Source organism: Sprattus sprattus (assembly GCF_963457725.1).
Source record: "Sprattus sprattus genome assembly, chromosome: 5".
NCBI lineage: Eukaryota > Metazoa > Chordata > Actinopteri > Clupeiformes > Clupeidae > Sprattus > Sprattus sprattus.
The window spans coordinates 43965481-43984890 of NC_137924.1; the positions used below are offsets into that span (position 1 = coordinate 43965481).

The 19410-nt window shown below is 42.7% G+C and overlaps 2 protein-coding genes across 4 annotated transcripts in view; one reads left to right on the forward strand and one right to left on the reverse strand.

The window, feature by feature from the left end:
* The window catches only part of LOC308364981 (polyadenylate-binding protein-interacting protein 2B-like), an 18510-nt gene extending 13463 nt beyond the window's left edge, over positions 1-5047 (forward strand). For all 3 annotated transcript variants that reach the window (XM_080838275.1, XM_080838276.1, XM_080838277.1), the window contains 3 exons: positions 1534-1697; positions 3371-3541; positions 4056-5047. In XM_080838275.1, coding sequence (XP_080694401.1) covers positions 1534-1697; positions 3371-3541; positions 4056-4112 — 392 coding nt within the window. In that variant the 3' untranslated portion in view covers positions 4113-5047. The remainder of the gene's footprint in view (positions 1-1533; positions 1698-3370; positions 3542-4055) is intronic.
* Positions 5048-13397: 8350 nt separating this feature from the next.
* On the reverse strand, positions 13398-17087 carry nagk (N-acetylglucosamine kinase; the record flags this gene model as incomplete). Its single annotated transcript, XM_080840014.1, has 10 exons — positions 13398-14086; positions 14416-14494; positions 14765-14862; positions 14987-15074; positions 15361-15473; positions 15613-15723; positions 15934-16075; positions 16288-16386; positions 16634-16718; positions 17035-17087. The coding sequence occupies 10 exons, from the start codon at positions 17085-17087 to the stop codon at positions 13896-13898; spliced, it is 1059 nt and encodes a 352-aa protein (XP_080696140.1). The 3' UTR covers positions 13398-13895.
* Positions 17088-19410: the final 2323 nt, after the last annotated feature.

The window sequence follows — 19410 nt, forward strand, 5'->3', positions numbered from 1 at the left end:
TTTTAATGCCTTTATTTGGACAGGACAGTGAAGTGTTATGACAGGAAGCGAGGCTGAGAAGAGGTGGGGATAGGACTGGAAAGAGATAGGACTGGAAAACCACATCAGAGATAGGACTGGAAAACCACATCAGGCCAGACTTGAACCTGTGTCCACGCGGGGCAATGAAGCCCGTAAATGGGGGGCTTATCGGCTTGCGCCCCAAATTCCCACTTTTTGAAGCATGTTTTTACAAGCAGCGATTGGTTTGTTCATCAAATACATTTTCATGGTGTATTATCACATGAAGGACTGATAAACACACCTGTTAGTCCAAATAGCTGCCTGGGTTATGCACCATGGAGTTCTGTGGTTGGGTCAGACGACCCTGCGAAAGTGCTAAAAATAAGCATTTAAGCAGGACCCCGCCATCTATATCGCCCAAAGACACAAGTTAGCACGTTAGCAAGCCTTTTAACAGTGCCAACTGTGCTGTTGTTGGTGCTCGTAAGGCTTTGGCCAAAACTCCTTATTGCTGCTTCAGGCTTGACTCCTTAGGACCTCTGTTAAATAACATGTATTGCTCTTTGCAATATGTGGTTACCTACAGTAACACTTTCTGCCAAGTAGCCTTTGGCCTACTCAAGCAGGAAGCATTTGCAATCATGGCACGCAGGATTATGAAGAAGAGAATGACTAAATGGAACAGCCATGAGACCAACCGCTGAACATTAAGAAAGCCATGCATCTGTGTCGGTGAGGGACTTTGGAAGGGGACATGGGAAAGCAAATGCACTTTGGAGAGTGGAAATGCCCCATAGAGGGGAGCAAGACTGACTGGAGAGGCCAGCAGGCACCAGTCCAGCCTGATCATCGGCTAATGTGTGGCCTTGTCTCTGGGTGTGTCTTTGCTGATTGCCCTGATTTGCTGTGTGAGGTCTGTGGTCACACTGACCCCATCACCAATATAGAGTTTACTCGCTGTGTGTGTGTGTGTGTGTGTGTGTGTGTGTGTGTGTGTGTGTGTGTGTGTGTGTGTGTGTGTGTGAGAAAGCGAGAGAGAGAGATAGTCTGTATTTGTGTTTGTTTGTTTGATTGCGCAAGTGTAGGCATGCTCTTGTATCTGTAGAGGACAGTGCAGCCTGTTGATGAAGTGAAGGGTTTTGTTTCCAACCTGAATGGAGGTTGTGGTTTCCCCAAGGTGTTTAAGAGGAATGCTAACCTCACAAGTCTGTTGACACACACACACACACACACACACACACCCAACACACCGAGTCTGTTCTTCTTTCAGGCAGCTAGGTCTTGTTAGGGAGCAGGCTTGTTTGAGGCCTGTGTTTGTTTGCAGGTTCTGTTTTGTAAGCCTGTCCGGTATTTTCAAAAGGACATGTTGCATGGAGACGTCATTGCAAAAAAAATGATGGTGGCCATCTTGATTTTTCCCTTTTTGTGGTTGAAGTGCATTAATATGAGTTGAAAATGCATGTTGAAAGTGCGTGCGTGTGTTGACAGTAAAATATGCATGTCAAGATGTGCTGGTCTCTTCTCCCGCAGAGCCAGCTGAGATGAGTGGGCCAGAGGTTGCCAAGACGCCGGGGGGCGGCGGCGCCCCAGGGAAGGAGGGCAAGGAGCCGGTAGCCAATGGGCATTCAGAGGAGGGGTCCAACCCCTTTGCGGAGTACATGTGGATGGAGAACGAGGAAGAGTACAATCGGCAGGTGAGTAAACGCACGCACACATAAAAACAAGCACACTCATGTAGGGCTGCCACTAACGACTATTTTTCTATCGATTAATCTATAGACTGTTTTATCGATTAGTCGATTAATCTAAACGATTAATTTTCCTCCCAAAAAAATAAATAAATAAAAATTCAGCTCAGTTCATTCATTTTATTTTTACATAATGCAGCACAAAACAAAATGTAACCAAAGGCTGACATATTAAAGTGCAAAACTGCAAGTTTAAACTAGCAACTCCCAACATGATAAAAATAAAAAATAAAAAAGAGGACTTGTTATAAGTCAGCAGCACAACTCCAAAAGAAATGTTCTTTCTATTAAACCCCTTAAAGTAAAAGTGCAACATGTTTAAAGTGTAAGTGTGTCCAGCTCAAAATTTAACTCATTACTATTTACCATGTAATAATGAAGACAGTAATATTTCCTATGTTCCTTTGACTTACACCTTTTAACTGTATTGATCACAATTATTCAAATGTTATCTATTGTTATCTAATGTGCTTCAAATAATGGCAGAAATAAAATATTTCGATACAGTACATTCTCAACAAGCACGAACAAACACTGGCACCGTCAATCAACGTAAAATAAGCCCAGATCTAGCATACACATTTTCTGTTATTTAAAACGTAAAAACGTATTCAATGGAAATTCTAAGGTCGCAGGCAGACAACTTTATGGCTTTAATAATGCGTGTATTTAGCAGCTACAATGACTAAAGATATTTAAACTTACGGCAAATTTAATAAACATGAATAGACAATACTGGCTTTTCTGGCGGTCCATCGTCCACAACGGCGCCTGTATGTTTTCGTTTGAGGTGTTTGCGCATAGCGGTGGTGCTGCTGTGATAAGCCATCGACACTTTGCAGAGTGCACAAACCACTCTTTTGTTAGGTGCTTGTTTGAAAAACTCCCATACTTTTGACGCCTTTGGTCTTTGGAAACGTGTAGATTCCGTCTCTTTACCCACCAAGTCGGACTCCGCTGCAACCGCTATGATTTTTCAAAAACTGAAGCGTTGACTGAAGGCGACCAATGACTGGTGCCAAAAAAGACTGACGTCAGGCACGCAGCAATTACGTAGTGATACGGAAGACGCACATTCGTTATACTGAACTGAAGCGTTTTAGAAATTGAAAAGGTAAATTCATAAAATAAAAAAAAGATGCATCGACTTAAATTATTGATGCCGACGCATTTTTACCGTCGACCACATCGACTAATCGCGGCAGCCCTACACTCCAGGCATGCTAACTGGCCTTGCCCAGTACAGTTAGAGGAATTTCTGTGTTTGTATAGTGTGCTTTGTGTGTGTTACTGTAGGATGCGGGAGAAGAGTGAGTGAACATAAAACATTAACATGTGTGTGTTTTTGAGACTGTCTGTATGCATCGGAGAGGGACAGGATGATGAGGAGAGCCTGCGAGTGCGAGTGAAATGTTTTGAAAAATGTGAAATCCAAGTCTGAAATGTGTGCACAATCAGGGTGGTTCATCTGTAGCTTCTCTGCAGCCAGCTCTAAGTAATGAATCCCTCGCAATATATGTCTTCTCCCTCCTCCCTTCCTCTTCCTCCCTCACCTTGTTTGGTCCCCTCCCTCTCTCCCCATTTCCGTTCCCACTACTCTCCCTCTCCCTCACTGTCAGGTGGAGGAGGAGTTGTTGGAGCAGGAGTTCCTTGAGCGCTGTTTCCAGGAGATGCTGGACGAGGAAGACCAAGATTGGTTCATCCCGGCGAGGGACCTTCCCTCGGTGGGCCAGATCCAGCAGCAGCTCAACGGCCTGTCAGTCAACGACGGCAACTCGGAGGAGATTGCGGTGAGTGAGCTCCGGTCTCGGACCGCTTCACCGCACTGTTTGGGGAGAGGATGGGCCTCACTAGAAATATCGACCTGAGAGCATGAAATAAGGCATATGCATATGCATTTTGATTGATTGAATATTGGTGGATATATAGGCAGATGAGCCAGGGTTAATGCCCATACATCTGGGCTTAGATCTCAGAAGGGGACGTGCAATCGTGCAGGCAGTTTTGTGGTGGTGGGGAGGAACGTCCAGTGCAAAGTGCTCGGTTTGGGGTGGTTCTATCAAAACGCATGCCTTCAGCATAGCCCAGAGTTCAGCTGCATTCCATGTCAAGATTCTATTCTTTCCTCATCACCGCAGATATCACAGGACTCCCATGACGGAATTCAGATTGGATTTAGTGTTAATTCACCTGGCTGGAATCCCAGTGGTTACCAAATAGTGGAACAATGCTTTGGACCTGAGACTAATATTTTTCTTTCTTTCTCTCTTTTTTTCTTTTCTTCTCCTCTCTGTCTCCTCACAGCGCAAGAGCAGCTTGAACCCGGAGGCGAAGGAATTTGTCCCGGGAGTGAAATATTAGAGGGTCCCCCTCCCACCCTCACACACACACACACACACACACACCCCCACACACTCAGAGACTCTTGTGACTACGGTTACCGTGGCCATACACACACACACACACACACACATGCATATACACACATGCAAACACACACACTTGTTTTGAGAAATGGGGATGGGGGGGCAGCTGATGATGCTATTGGGGGGATGCCTTGGATGGGCCTTGGATGGGGAGGCGTTGGGCGGGAACCTCGTCTGTAAGCCTTTTTTTTTTTTTTTCTTTCTTTCTTTTTCTTCACCCAAGATCTGTTCGATATGAGTTTTAAAAAAAATACAAAGGGGAACAGTGGCCAACGGAGCTTTTTTGTTTTGTTTGTTTGTTTGTTTTGGAGCCACACTATCTACATCCCCCTCTGGAGTAGATCGTTCTTATTTCAGCCTCTCTACTTTCTTCCTCTCGCGCTTTTATGAGTTCAGAAAAACAAAACATAACAACCAAAAAAAAGACAGATCATGTTAGTCTTTGTGGTATAGCAGTATTTGCTCAATCAGGGTTTCATGTTCTTCAGTGGGTTTTTTTTTTGTTTTTTTTCCCCCTTTTATTTCCTTTCTTTCTTTTTTGTTTTTCCCTTTTTTCCCTTCTTTTTTGTTTTTGTCCTTTTTCTTCGGGAGAAAGTTGTCATGTCCGTCTCAAGTTGCCGTGTCCGATGTTTGGTCGTTAGGCCAGGCGGTTGGGGCGGGAGAGGAAAGGGAAGGGGGTCAGGTGATTGGATGTTTGTTTGAAAGTGTTTCGTTGGTTGGCCTCTTGATGTGGGCGGATTGATAAGGAAAGGCTTTGGGAGAATTCCCATGGAATCGCATTTTGATTTGAGTTGAAATCCTGACAAAAAAAGAATGAAAATTCATTTCAAAAAATGAAGAAAAAAAGACAAATAAAAGTTGAAAAGCGCAGGTGATTTTGTATCGTCATTTTTGTTTTATTACTTGTGTCTTGAAGAGTCTGTACAGTATATCAAGTCAAATCCTGGATCAAAGACCATGTTAAGTCATTGTTGTCACAAAAGCCAGGTAATGACTTAAACAGTATTGAATGTTTGGATAATTAAAACCACAAACATTTCACCTTTTGAACACCATAAAAGTTCACTTACTGTGTCAAGTCATCCTCAATACTTCACCAGTCTGATTGACCATTACCTAATTATACAAGGTATAATACGATACAAGCCATACATCCAATTGATGAATGGTGTTGGCATTATCAACATTTGACCTGTCCTGTTTGTCATGCTTTTGGTACATTTTCAGTGCTATTTTTTTCTGATATCTAAGCATTGTGTGTAGTAACTACATGTGTTTTCTTTGTATACCTTTTAGAAACCACATCCAAAGAGAGTACGAGGAGAGTGACATGAATGTACCTTATTTGTTCTATGTGGAGTTTCTGACAGGATGACCTTAATGTTTAAGTATTGTAGAGAATACACAGGTAAATGATCTTGCACGTGTTGTGAAGACCTGAGTGGAGAGCACTGCTCTTCAAATGCACCGTCAACCGCAGCACTTTCCAAAACCACCATCGCCCTGATCTCCAGGAACGTTCCAGCTTCGAGTGCTCAGACTGTGATGCCATTCCTGGCCGGAAAACCCCTCGGCCTCCTCCAGACACCTCTGATGCACGCACGTCCGGGCCCTGTGCACTCCGCTGTTGTTATTTCAGGACATCAGTCCATAATATGAAACTTCCCCAGAGGCCATTTCCCATCCCGGCAGTGCGCCAGGAATCTTAATTAGCGACTAAACATTACTTGTTTCAGTTGATTGGAAAGTTTACTTTGAACAGCTGCATCGTGGTAAAGCGATTGGCCAATGGCCCATCGCTTGCACTGTAATGTCGGTCATGCCCTCAGCGGATCAAACTGTTGGGTGTGTTTTCACTTCTGATGAATAACACTGCTGATTGATTTAATTAATTAATTGATTGATTGAAGTGTAAACTATAAATATAAACTGCAGTGCTCGCCAGTTGATGTTGATATTCCAAGTTGAGAGGCCTAGATTTTATTTATGTAAAATACATCGCTGGAACTTAATAGTCTTGGTAATGATGGTCTTGTCTGTTCTGAAGATGATGGCAGTGGTGATGGTTGTGGAGAAGGTCCATCAGCATCTAGGTGAAGAGTCTCATGATTCAGCATGTCTTTGGCCTGGACATGGTGCTCTGGGTAAGAAAAGACATTTGTCATCACCACTGGCACCAACAATTGGGTTTGATTTTGACAGGGTACTTACTGCACGTTTGTCAAATTGTATTTGCAGTCAGACTTCAATAAGCTTGGAGACTGCAAAACTACATTTTGTTAGATTTTCCCCCCAACCCCCACGACAATTCTTGCGTCACAGTTTGCACCTTTCCTCTGACTCTTGGTGGCACACTGCCTAGATTAATAGGGAGATGCCTAACATGGATGTCTAATTATAGGTCTGGACTAGCACATCACTGACACGCCAGAAACCTTACATCATCTCACCAAGGAGGGCATACTTTTCAACACAAACAATGCATTCATAACCCCCCCCCCCCAGTTATAAAGTTAGCTCAGCTATGGAAAGGAGTTCCCTATTTGATGCAGTATCCACTCTGCATGTAAGTTAGCAAAAATGTGCTAGAATGACATTGTGAGTATTCTTTAAAAAGTATTAATTTAGTAAAATACCATGTGAATGATGCACACATAAGCTTCAAAGTTCAGAGCTAATATTTCATGTACAGTGTGGTTTTGCACTGTTTGCTGTATGTATCATGGTAAAATACCTTTTTGAAAGCTTCCCTAACGTCCACTTATATGATGAAATGTTTTGCATTTGATTGCCACCCACAAAAAAACATCTACTCCCTGAGCAACAACAGTTACTCAAATGTGTGTGCGTGCGTGCGCGCATGCCTATATGCCTATGTATTGTTTTGTCCTTACTGGGTGGCAGTAGCTAGACATGTATTCAGAGCACATGATCCTTCGTGGTGCTGCCGTGTGTTGGATGGCTACCCAAGGACGCGCCACTGTGGCAGGGGTGAAGTTGTTGCAGGTACTCGGAGGAAACGCCCGCTGCAGGAAACCAAACTTATCCGCATACTCCGTCACAAAGCACAGATGCCTGGAATAGGGAACGATGGCACCATGTTTAAACAGCAGTGGGGAAATGATGAAGTTTAAATTGATTTATATTCTATGAGTACATCTCATTCACATTAATTATGTTTTATCCCCCAACTCGTGTGAGTTGGTGCTAATTGTTACTGTTTGGTTAGGAAGCTTCTAGCCATGTCACTAGCTGAATGTTGTGTCATTGACTTGACAATTTCCTGAAGTCCAGGAAGAGAGGGTACCTGTGTTTTATTTTGGGTTTAGGGAGCTTCGAGCTGATGGGCCTGTTGTCCTTCTGGAGGCTGTATTTGGTGGTGTACTCCGCAGGAATCCCTACAGAATGGACATAAAACAAATACACAACTACAATCAATGTAAGCTCAAGCACCTATCACCTGTTTTCTAAAGGTAAACTGCATTGATGCACCCCCCCTAGTGGTAGTTGTCAGGATCACGAGAGTATTTGCAAATCCACACCTTCATTTCCTTAACCCACTGCTTGTAACCTGGTCCAGGGTCAAATAACTCACATTTACTCTTGGTCTGTGATCTGATTTAAATCCAGACATCATATAGGGCAATACTAACCCATGTCTCCAAACACAATAACATGCTGCTTGCAGTACGTGTGGCTAGTTGGCTTGAACCCCTTCATGCTTTCATTTCAATGGAAATGTAGAGTTTGAGACTGACTTACTGCATCTGGTGAATATTGCATATTAAGTCAGAAAAGAAGCAGGAAGACAGCAAATTCCAGCAACATCAACTTGTGTTTGTGAGTTAGGCAAGAGGCTGAGTAAGAGAGATACATGTAGTACCTTCGAGGGTGGAGGTGGTCTGTGAAGCGAGGCGCTGATTAAGCAGACGCGTCTGGCGGTCTGTGCCGCACATCTCCCGCAGGAACTCCTCATAGGTGGTCATCTTGGGCTTGTCTGCGTATTCCTGAGGCTGCAACACAGCACCTAAACAACACCGGCAGAAGAAGGGGCAGAAATAGCAAATGCCTTTTATTCTTAAAGTGAGCAAACAGTTTTTATATCTGTCGTTTTCACTGCAGAGTGAGGGATCAAAACAATGTTACTTAAGTCCGAGCAGTCCTAGCACTTGATGGAAAGAACCAATAACTCAAGCTACTATTTGCCTCTCTGGCGAACTTGTGTTATCTGTGGGACTCGACGCACAAGCTCGTCTCCAGAGTGCAGTGTCATCACTGGAGGCCCTCAGGGGGTCAGCCGTGACTCATAATCTCCATCTCCGCTACTTCCTCCTCAAACTGTTTCAATTCCCCAGCTAATGCATTTACAGACAGACCACATTACCCAGAGATGTGCACTAATGCTCTCGCTTACAAGTTTCTTCTGATCTTGTTGTAGATGGCTGACACTGATATGTAGTGTATATCCAGCTGCCGCATGGCTTTGGTCTATTATAAATGATTTATGCAATCTTATAGTCGGTAGGGTTGGATGTCTTTGCCAAATTGCTCAGTATACCTTTGATATTATTATTGCTGTGGGTTTATCTGTCAGTAGCTATTCGGTAATGATATGGGCAAGGCCTAAATAACTTTCATGGGGGCTTAGGGTAACCATACATCTGTCAAACGGTTCTTCCGACAATTTGACCAAGCTGGAAATGAAAGATGAAGGTTGCGATGAGTCACCGCTTGCTATCGATGGGTTACTGTGGGGGATCAATGATCTGTGGAGTAACAACCATGATATCTAACCTGTGTGAGATTACGTTCCCTACTTTACCTTCTCCACTGCCAATTTGTGGCAGCTTGTCCGTGGCCTTCATGGTGTCCTTGGCAACTGGTGCCGCCTCCATTGAGACGGTGATGTCTGACCTCCGTGCCTGTTTGATGGTGGGGCTGAGGGAAAGCTTGGCTGAAGAGGAGGTGCGGGTGGGCGTGGAGGCTGATGCTAATGGGGGGCTGGCAGTCGAGCTGGTGGTGGGGGAGGACGAGGTGTGGGACATGGAGGTGGCGGAAGGGGAGGATCCAGCAGTCAATTTGCTCCCCTCGGGAGGGAGCAGAGGGGTGTCCTGGCACTCTGTTTGAGGGGGAGTGGCAGAGGGCTTCCCATTCACAGTCGAGAGGGTCCCTCGGTCCTTTTTTGCCTTAGGAGGCACAGGAGGCACAGGCTTTGGGTCTTTCTCCAGTACAGAGACCACTAGGGACTTCCCCTTCTGTGAGTGAAAATAAATGTAGATCTAGCTTAATGCTATTGTTGTCTCCAAGAACTGGTTGGAGGATACACATTTACTTTGAATTAACATGACAACATGCCTTTCTGTGACCATATAAGAAGGAAGGTGAAATTCAATAACTTCTGTAACTATGCAAAACTGAGAACAAATTGCACTCTTTCTGCAATAAGACCCCATCAATACAAATGATTTGTAATAGAACAGCGATAACAATAATCTTAAATACATATCTGTTAAGCATCTCAGACCGCCATCTTTGTCATTAAGTGATTACCTGAGTGAAAGAGGAGGATCCATAGTTACTGTTGGTGGTCCGGTAGCAGTACTTGCGGTACTTGGCCCAGGTCTCCTCATCTATCTAAAAGACACAAACAGGGAAAATGTTTCTGAAAGGAATGGAGAATAATGGGTGTGTGTTGGGCACAGACTGTTGGCAGACTAAAACCTGAATAACACGTGTTGATGGATGGATAGATGACTTCAGATTTAAGAGGTCTAAGTACTTTTGATGAACTTCCAAAATGTCAGCTATGAAAGTGACTCTCAAAGGGAAAGGCAGGTGTACCTCTAAATCTGATGTCTTTCTGAATTGGTATAAAATGACAACAAGGATAAATCTGTATTACTAGCCACAGAGAAACCTGAAGCTGCGGGCGGATACTGGTTGGTGTGTGCACACTGAAGAGGAAGAGGAAGAGATGGACTGACGCAGGAAAAGGGAGAAAAGTGCACCATCTTCCTGTTTATGTAAGGAGGGAAATTGTATTGCCCAACTAATAACCCTTTCTGAGAAACAAAACAAATCTTTTCCCAGGTGGGATGGTATTTTTGTCTTTCAGTGCTGAAACTGATTCCATTGTCATGTTCTATGTTGTTGTAAGCTAGTTAGTCTGCTAGCATAGTCTATTTAACACTGGGCCACCGTTCCCTTATGCAGTGCAGAGGAATTCATAAACAAATCTTATCCCTGTTGTCTGCTCAAACCTCGTGCATGATATTCAAGACATCTTTATCATTTCACATTAGTTTGGGCTATGGATCCATCCTACCTCTGAAGACAGCTTGGTACACACAGGCTCAACTTGCCTACCATTCCCTTTTGATTCATGATAATAATGTATGTTAGTCATTGTTTAATCATGAATTTAATCAACCCTGTTGATAAGTCTTCTTGTTTTTTAAACAGATTATCTACTGTGCGCGCAGAGATGGGCAGTATTTCAATTACTTTATTTGAAATACAAGTTAATTTGCTTTTGAGTATTTTGTAATTTGTATTTGATAGGGCCGATACAAAATTGAATGTAATTTGTAACAAAATACTTCAGAGTGGAGTAATTTTGTATTTAAAATACTCAAATTACTTTCTCCAGTGTTTAGGCAGAAGGCGATTTTTTTTCTGTCGGATTCTACCATGAGACCATCTGATCTGCCTCTGAATGTCATTGTCGAATCAGTCAATTTGCCAAAGCTGTTGCTTCTTATGGCCCGCCCCTTTTTGGGGCGAAAAGGAAATCACCCCAGATCTCTCTCATTGACTCATGTTAAATCAATTTTTTTCACAAAACAGGGTTGTGGTCGAAAACTTAGAAAGCTGTCTTGATCCTTGTCAATTTATCTTCATTAGTACACCGACTTAAAGGAGGTTCTTTCAAAGAGCAAATCGAGTTGTTGCACTGAACGTTAGCCATCTTGACACAACGTGACTTGATGAAAGCCGTGTGATGTCCTTATACGCAATTAGAGCTAAGGTCCGGGACGCAATCTGGCACTCTGAGCCTGGGTAAGTCTCTCCACTTTGTGAATGATGCGCGCCTCACCTAGGACGCGATCTGGCACTCCACGCCTGGGCAAGACGCTCCACTTTGTGAATGAGGCGCGCCTCACCTAGGACGCGATCTTGCACTCCGCGCCGCATTGCATAGAGGCAGGGGCCCGGGCGCACATGAGACTCTTATTAAAGATCTTAGCCTACAATAAACGTTGTTGAGACTCGCACTAAAGATCTTACTCATTCTCACAGAGACAAAACAAATAGCTACACGGTCATTTATCTGTGTGATGTCACATGTGTGCACCAGTGTTGTCAATCACATGTGGGGGTCAATGTTATCAAAGATAATCTGTAACTTGTGGAAGTTGTATTGTTAAACGGTGAGTACTTTAGTAGATTAAAGTATAAACCTTGAATACAAATGCTAGTACAACTTCTATACGTTATCTGTAAGGTTGTGAGTGTGCAGTGGTAATGTAAGTTGGAGTCGTAAAACGTATTTTAGGAAATAAATGACATTGCTTGACGTGTAGCTATTTGTCTCTGTTTTGTTACCGACTTTCAACTTAATACAAATCTCAACAACGTTTATAGTAGGCTACGTGTATTGTTTTGTCTCTGTGAGAATGAGTAAGATCTTTAGTAAGAGTCTCAACAACGTTTTTAGTAGGCTAAGATCTTTAAAAAGAGTATCATCGGCGCGGAGCGCCAGATCGCGTCCTAGGTGAGGCGCGCCTCATTCACAAAGTGGAGAGTCTCGCCCAGGCGCGGAGTGCCAGATCGCGTCCTAGTCCTTACCTGGCAATTACGTATGACGAAAGCACGGTGGGGATAGCCCTCCCGGAAGCCATAGAGATTGCAATGAGAGCCCTGTGGCGGCGGTTACAAACATGAAAAAAAGGATACGGAACCACTGACATGGGCCCATCATAATAGCCTGCACCTGGCCCCGTGGTTACTACGTTACGCCACTGAATAGCCCAAACCTGAATGTTCTGCTATACCAAATTGTGAGAAAACTGAAAATTCAGAAAAAGTATTTCCTGTATTTTAAAAATACAAAATACATGTATTGTATTTTGTTACATTTTCTGGCAACAGTATTTTGTATTTTATTTTGATACATTTATTTGAGGGGTATTTTGTATTTTGTATCAAAATACATTTTGATGTATTTTTGCCCATCTCTGTGTGCGCGCATATGACTACCACCCTTACCTTAGGCGGGGGAGTGGAGTGTGGGCTGGGCTTTTTTTTGGGCTGGCAGCGGAACTGGTAGACCTGCAGTGAAGCCTCCGTGTAGGGCTTATAGTCGGCCCTCTGGGTGCTCTGCATCATCCCACCTGGCTGAGGATGACCATGAAGCGACGGACCAGAGAGAGAGAGAGAGGGTAGACAAGATAGAACAGAGACCGGAACCGAGAAAGAATATGAGTAGGAACAGAGAGAGGTAGGAGGACACCGGACAGGGACCACTCACTTTTTTGAAAATTTCTTCTCAGACTTTAATTGTACAGGATATTGTGAGTGAGACAATTAGATATTTAAATCAGAAAACAGTTAATTTTGCATCTGCAAACGACTCAATTGTATTCTGAATACGTACGACTTGCACTGTGTACTAACTGATCCTCATATTCTTAAAGCACATCCCACTATGTCTGTTTGGATAAATAATAGTTACAGACTACTGTAAAGGTCCAGTAGTAACAACTTCTAACAAGGACCTTCCAGAACAATTCCTCTTACTGTATCACTTAAAATACCTTTACTGGCTTAATGAGCAGAGTGAATAAAGTTCACACAGTACCTTCCATTGTCTCAAAGTGGAATTCATGTAGTCAGTTGTGACTGCTGTTATAGGCTGTCTGAGTCTTTTACGTGTTGCACTTCCAGTATGGAGATGTCCAGCTCAGGTCTGTTTGATATAAAGTGGCCTTCACTTTACCCTCTAGGCCGGAATAGAATATTAGTGCAATGATGTCACAATGCTTTGGACTGGCTGCCTATTGTGACTGGCCTTGATGTTTGGCCACAAGTCATGATGTCATAACATTCTATCATGATATTGCCATTCTAGACAAGCAGTTATTTTCCAGTAACTGTTCCTTGCTTTTATGGAATCTTTTGAAGCCAAAGCCACCTGTGCCCTATTAAACAACCACAAAAGTGATGTAAACTGTTTATTAGAAGAAAAGTTGTTTTGTTGTTGATGAGACTTATTATCTGAAAAGGAGGTATCCCATTAGGCCAAATTGGCATATCAATGTTCAAAACAGCTGAATACTACTAATAAAAAAAACATAAAATCTTTAAAGTGATCATTGTTTTACAACAGTATCACTTTGAGCTGACATCCATTTCAAGAAATACAAAAATACTTTAAAAAGCATAATAATATCAACACAAACTGTTTCAGATTTGTTGCAAATCACTTCATATTGTTTCATGATCAATTGATGTATAATATGACCAGCCCCTTAATAAGGAACGAGATCCAGGGGTGAAATGGCATACTCATCGGGTCAGGTGATTACTCAGTCAAAATGATTACAATGAAATTCTATGCAGCCCCCCCAGTCATTGCTTTCCATAGGGTGAGAATGTTTACTGTTGGTCAAAGTCAGTAATTTAACTGATTTCGATAAGATTATGTCCCTTATTTTTACTAGTTGGTAAAACTATGCTGGTAGAAAACGTTGACGTTAGCAGCGTAGTCCAGTGGAAGTGCTGCACCGCTGTTCTGCGCACCCAGCTTGGCACCACCCAGGGCAGACGACTGGCACAGGGTCATCAGGCTGTACCCACGGAAATGGCCCCCACTGCAACCTTGTGCCTGCGCCAATACGTCAGTGAAACCTGCCGGTGTGAAAACCACAGGCAGCATGGGTTCCTGTTATGCGTGTCATTTTATTTCAAAGGGTTCATTATGTGGTATAAACATATCCTGAGCCTAGTCTCGGTATCACATACTGTATAGTACGGGTTGTGCCTGTGCAGATATCTCAATAAGATACAAGTCTGGTGGTGACGCAGGTGGTCTGACGTACAAAGCGCACTGTGGCAGACCGCTGAAGACACCACCCTCACTGCCTGCACTTTATTTGACCTAAAATCCAAATGCAAACGAACCTTCAGCTCACAAGGAGTCAGCGTAATACAGCTGAAAAACGCACAGGATAACTCACCAGCCTTCATCAGCTCCCAGCTGCCCCACACGGCTCCCTCACACAGTATGGGCAGCCCCAGCTCCCCAGAGAACAGAGCCTGCAGGGACCACAGCAGCGGAGATACATGAGGCTACATGCACCTGGTGCCCATTACTAAGTGCCTCTGGACAACATACCGAGATTGGTGGCAAGATCAATGGTTTGATTGTCCTTAAAATGTGTATATATTGTCAGAATGCAGGCTGTCACTGTATCCTGTCCTGCTTCAAGGAAAATTAACCTTAGTCAATGAGTTATTGCTGACTGCTAATAGAACAGGTTGTGGTTAAGGGTTTAACCTCAGAGAAAGGTGGTTAAATAGTGTTACCTCCTGGGCACAGGGCAGGACCGCAACAATATGCTGTGCCAGGACTCTGCCAGCCTGCGTTAAAATGTGCTGGCAAAGGGCATCTCCGGCATCAGCACCTAGGACATATGACACAAGCAATACAATCTCTGAATCCTTACTAAAGTGTGGGGATGTACGACCTGGATCATGGGTGTCTATTAAACAACGGTCTGAAGGATATTGCCTGCATCATACTTTTACCTTCTGCTACTTTCTTGCAGAATCCAGCAAAGTGAGACTTCTGGAAGGTTCTGTAGAGGTGGGGAAGCATGCCCATCAAGTCGGACACCTACAGGTAACCACAAAGACTGAAATACTATCCTATTGAGAACACTTCTCAATGTCACGCTACTTAATGATATGTTCCTATAGCCTGTGTTGTGGACAAGCACAGTCCCGCGTCAGACTCTAACTCACAATCATGTGCTAGCAATGAAACCCATGGGTGCTAGCGTCTGTCAAGAGCACGTCTGTTAAGGTGACAGCGAGTGAGGTTTACTCACTGCAACGCACTGTACCCACTGACTACCGTTACAATGATTAAAGCCACATCCCCTTCTTATTCCTCAATTTACCTGGAAGTACTCCTCCATGGCCCTCTTAACATAAGCAATGTCATGAGGTGGACTGACTAAGTTGTCTTTGGCATCAAACACTGTTTTCACAGCCAAATGGGAAATCCAGAAAGCTAAATGAAACACATAAAAGGTAGATTAATGGTAGAACCTTTACGTAGCTTGCTAACTTTGGTACGGCACTTTGTTTTGATCAAAGGGTGATGAGGCACAAACAATGCTTTAAGCTTATGGTTTAGTTTCCATGGTTACCTGACCCTTCATCGCCCATCAAGTGGCCCCAGCCTCCGCATCCCACCTCGGAGCCGTCCGGGTTCACCAGCTTGCAGTTTGATCCCGTTCCAGAGATCACTACAACGCCACCTGTGGGAGCAGCACAGCATCACAACTGAAGGTCTAGATTGGTTTAAATCAAATCAAAACCAAACTTTTTTTTATTCTATCCTGTGCTTGTATGCTGGTTGGAGTCTGATTCAAGGTTAGATTCCAAAATGAGGTAGTTTATGGAGCAAGCATTTGTTCAATGTCTGGGAGCCTTGAATTAAGATGTTCTAAAGAATCCAGGTTCCATACCATGGTCGCTGGCAGTCGCGATGGCCCCGATGGCATCTGTGGTGATGTAATAGCTCTGGCTTAGCTTTGGAAACCTTTGCTGCATCTCGTCTATGAGCTTCTGAATGGCGTCTTTTTGCTCCCCGCCACTTAAAGACATGCCCTGTGGAGGTTTATCAGGTGCACACATGAAGAGCATGTGTGAAGCATATACCCTATTACATTTCACTTCAATGTATTGTATGTGACAAATAAAAAAACTTGAACTTGAACTTGAAGAAGAGAATATGAGATCATCTAATTCCTCAACATTGACAAGGACCTCCATTTACAAAGGGTCTACAGATTCATTTAAGTCATAAAGTTAAGACTTACCAGTGCCCGGAGGGACGTGTTTGGATCCAGACCTGCCGCAACTTTGGCCTTCTGGATCATGTCATTGATGGTTTCAATGGACTTATCCACCCCAACAAGCTGGACAGGAGTGTAAATAGTTTCATTTTAATATTAGTTTTACATACATTATTGCTGAACGCCCTATGTGTAGGCAAGTCCTTTTTGCTTTTTAATACATTTCCTGTAGCCTACTGAAGACTAACCTACATTTTGTTTGCAACCTACCTTTCCTACTGAAAAAAGTGGCCTTACATGGGGTATAATACTACCAATTCATGAATATACCGGTGGATAGACTGTACAAATGGAGAAATGTGTGCCTCACCCAGTGGTTGGTGCTGGGTCCGTCGGTCTTTGCAAGCACCTTCCCATCGTCAGACACGATGAGTGCGATGGAGTGAGTTCCACCGCTGCCCAAAGACAGATTTACACTCAGTTGTACTATAGGTCGATTTGACAATCACTTAACAAGTGCGTTCACGCGTTTCTTTTTCTCTCCGCTCTTCTACTGGCGCACAAGAAAAGCAATCGATGTGTTAAGCGTTAAGTTTCACTGAACTAAGCTCACGAGTCACGACACTGCCTCAAACTGGTCGTCTCTTGATAGAGCAACCACGTACAGTAACGGTTCTATGAATACACTGCTGTAAGTAGGCTACTCTAAAAGCCGTCTTGAATCACTCGCCACACAATTTATATTATTATTAATGTAAGACAATCACTTACCCTTCCACACCGCCGTACACAAAACCCATGATCTTGTTTCCTGTTTCTATCATGTGATCACTTGGCCGTCAACACTTGGCCAATAAGATTACAGTTGGCTACATATAAAACGATTCCACATCCCAGGTTTATGTTAACTGTTTTATTATGTGACCTTTGATTTCTGAATAGCCTAATATAACAGAACACGCCCTATCTTAAAAAAAAAAAAAAAAAAAAAAAAGACAGGAAACAAATCGTGTCAGCGGCTCTTATGAATAGGTGTTCAGCAATAGAGTATTTTTCTTTTAGTCTTTTACCAACAATAAGTATTATGTATACAATTACTGTAGACTCAGAAGCCAGGTCAGAAGTTCATTAGAGAACACAAATTCGTTTACTTCATTGTTACTGCTATCTTTACTTTCTCACCGTTAGATGGAGCCACAACATCCCAGATTGTGCTACATTATTTTATGACATTCACAGATCAGGCTATTTGCACAAGATAATCAAAGTTGTAATCTATGTAGGCTATAATTTCTTTAAAAGACTAATCTAACTGCGTGTTAATGAGATGATTTGCAGGTCTGCATCTCTGCTTGATTCACCTGGACACATGCACTCTAGGAATATCTAAATTATAATTTTATAATAAATTATAATCTTTGCTTTTTATAGGTGATCTCTCACCCAGAGTCCAGAGAGTGCCAACATGCATAGTTCTCCTGCAAGGGAAATCGAAATAGTGAAGTTGGAGGCCACTCTGCAGAAAGCCATGATGACACTGAGATTCATTTTAAGGATCTTGCCCTTTGTGTGGGTGAGCTTGCCTCTCACCTAAATCAGCAAAGAGGCCATCAGGACAAACAGGAGACCTTTGGCCCCATATTAATCAACATCCTGTTGTACTGAACACGTTGGTTCTGTGGCTAGGAAGAAGGAAGACGAGGAAACGGACATGATACACACAAACAAAACTTGTGCGTTAACTCCCTGTTAACACATAGAGACTCACATCACAGACCCAGAATAGGTACTTCTGAAGAAAGCCCAAAACAAACTAAATGTACAGGGGACCTATTTACTACAAATAGCATATTGGTTTATGATAATACTTGCTACTGGGGTGACAAAAATCAACGTATCCCTTGTATTGGCATCCCTTTTAAAACAGCAACTCTGAAATGCTCTGTTTTGCCTCCTGTTCTTGATTTCCTCATGTACCAACACTGCTTTGCAGGTATGAGGAACTGTGTTCAACTGAAATATATGTAAAAAATACGGAAGAGCAAAGAAAACAACCAACGTATGAATCTGTAATTGAAACATACATACTGCAAACAGCAAACATACTGATTAAATGCATTATTTAAATGGCAAGTGACTGGTAGATCATTGTGAATAAACTAAAAAAAGTGTTAATGTACATTTGTTCCTTGTTCCTGCTCTTGCCCACACTGTAGCCTACTCTGTGGACTAGAAAAGACTGAACAACGCTTTGGGATGCTGATGTAGTGACAAAAAAAAAAAAATCAACAATTCCTCTACCATTACACACAACGCTTGCTGGCAATCATTACACTGCAGTGGTGAAAAAAGAATATGGAAAAACTGTACATAATTTACATAATGTTGACATCACTTGTCAGCAAATGGCCTGTGGCACAGGAGTTTTTGCACAGGTCTACTTTATTTCCTGACATGTGCTTTGTACGGGGAATTTAGTGGTACATTTATGTTTGTAAAGTATTCTCAACATAGTAAAATAGAGCCATTTTAGCCTGCTATTACAGTTTTTTTCAATCATTTTAAGTCTTGTATCAATACCATGTACACGTTCCGAAAACACTTTACACATCAAGCATACCAGTAGACTTTGTGAACCAAACTGTGGATACTTGCCCCTATGCAGATACAAATGCAGTCAATGACATATTCCGAAATTCATGAATACCTGTCTCATTCAATGTTCACTACCAGCAAAACGCTGTGCAACTACAGCATTTTTTTTTTTAACCAATGTTTAGATACTCTGTTCAAAACAGTTAACTTTCAGTTCAAAACCTAACTTACTTGGAAAGATGGAAAGATGCTGTATTTGGACAGACAAATCAAGTTATATGCTTTAGCAGAACGTTTATTTAAATTATTTAGTTTTCTTGGCTTGCAGGACCCTTACCATCTTACCATCAAACATAGATTAAGCTGTTCCTGAAGAGTTTTTTCCACTATTACAGAACTGCTCTATGTAAGTCATGGGTTATCAGTGAAAGACAGTGATTGAAGAATGCAACTTCAGTAAATGTACCCACTCAATAGTGGTATCTATACTGATTTACTCAACAGTGAGATCTGCTGTTACTGGCAAAATACAGAGGACATCATGGATCAGCA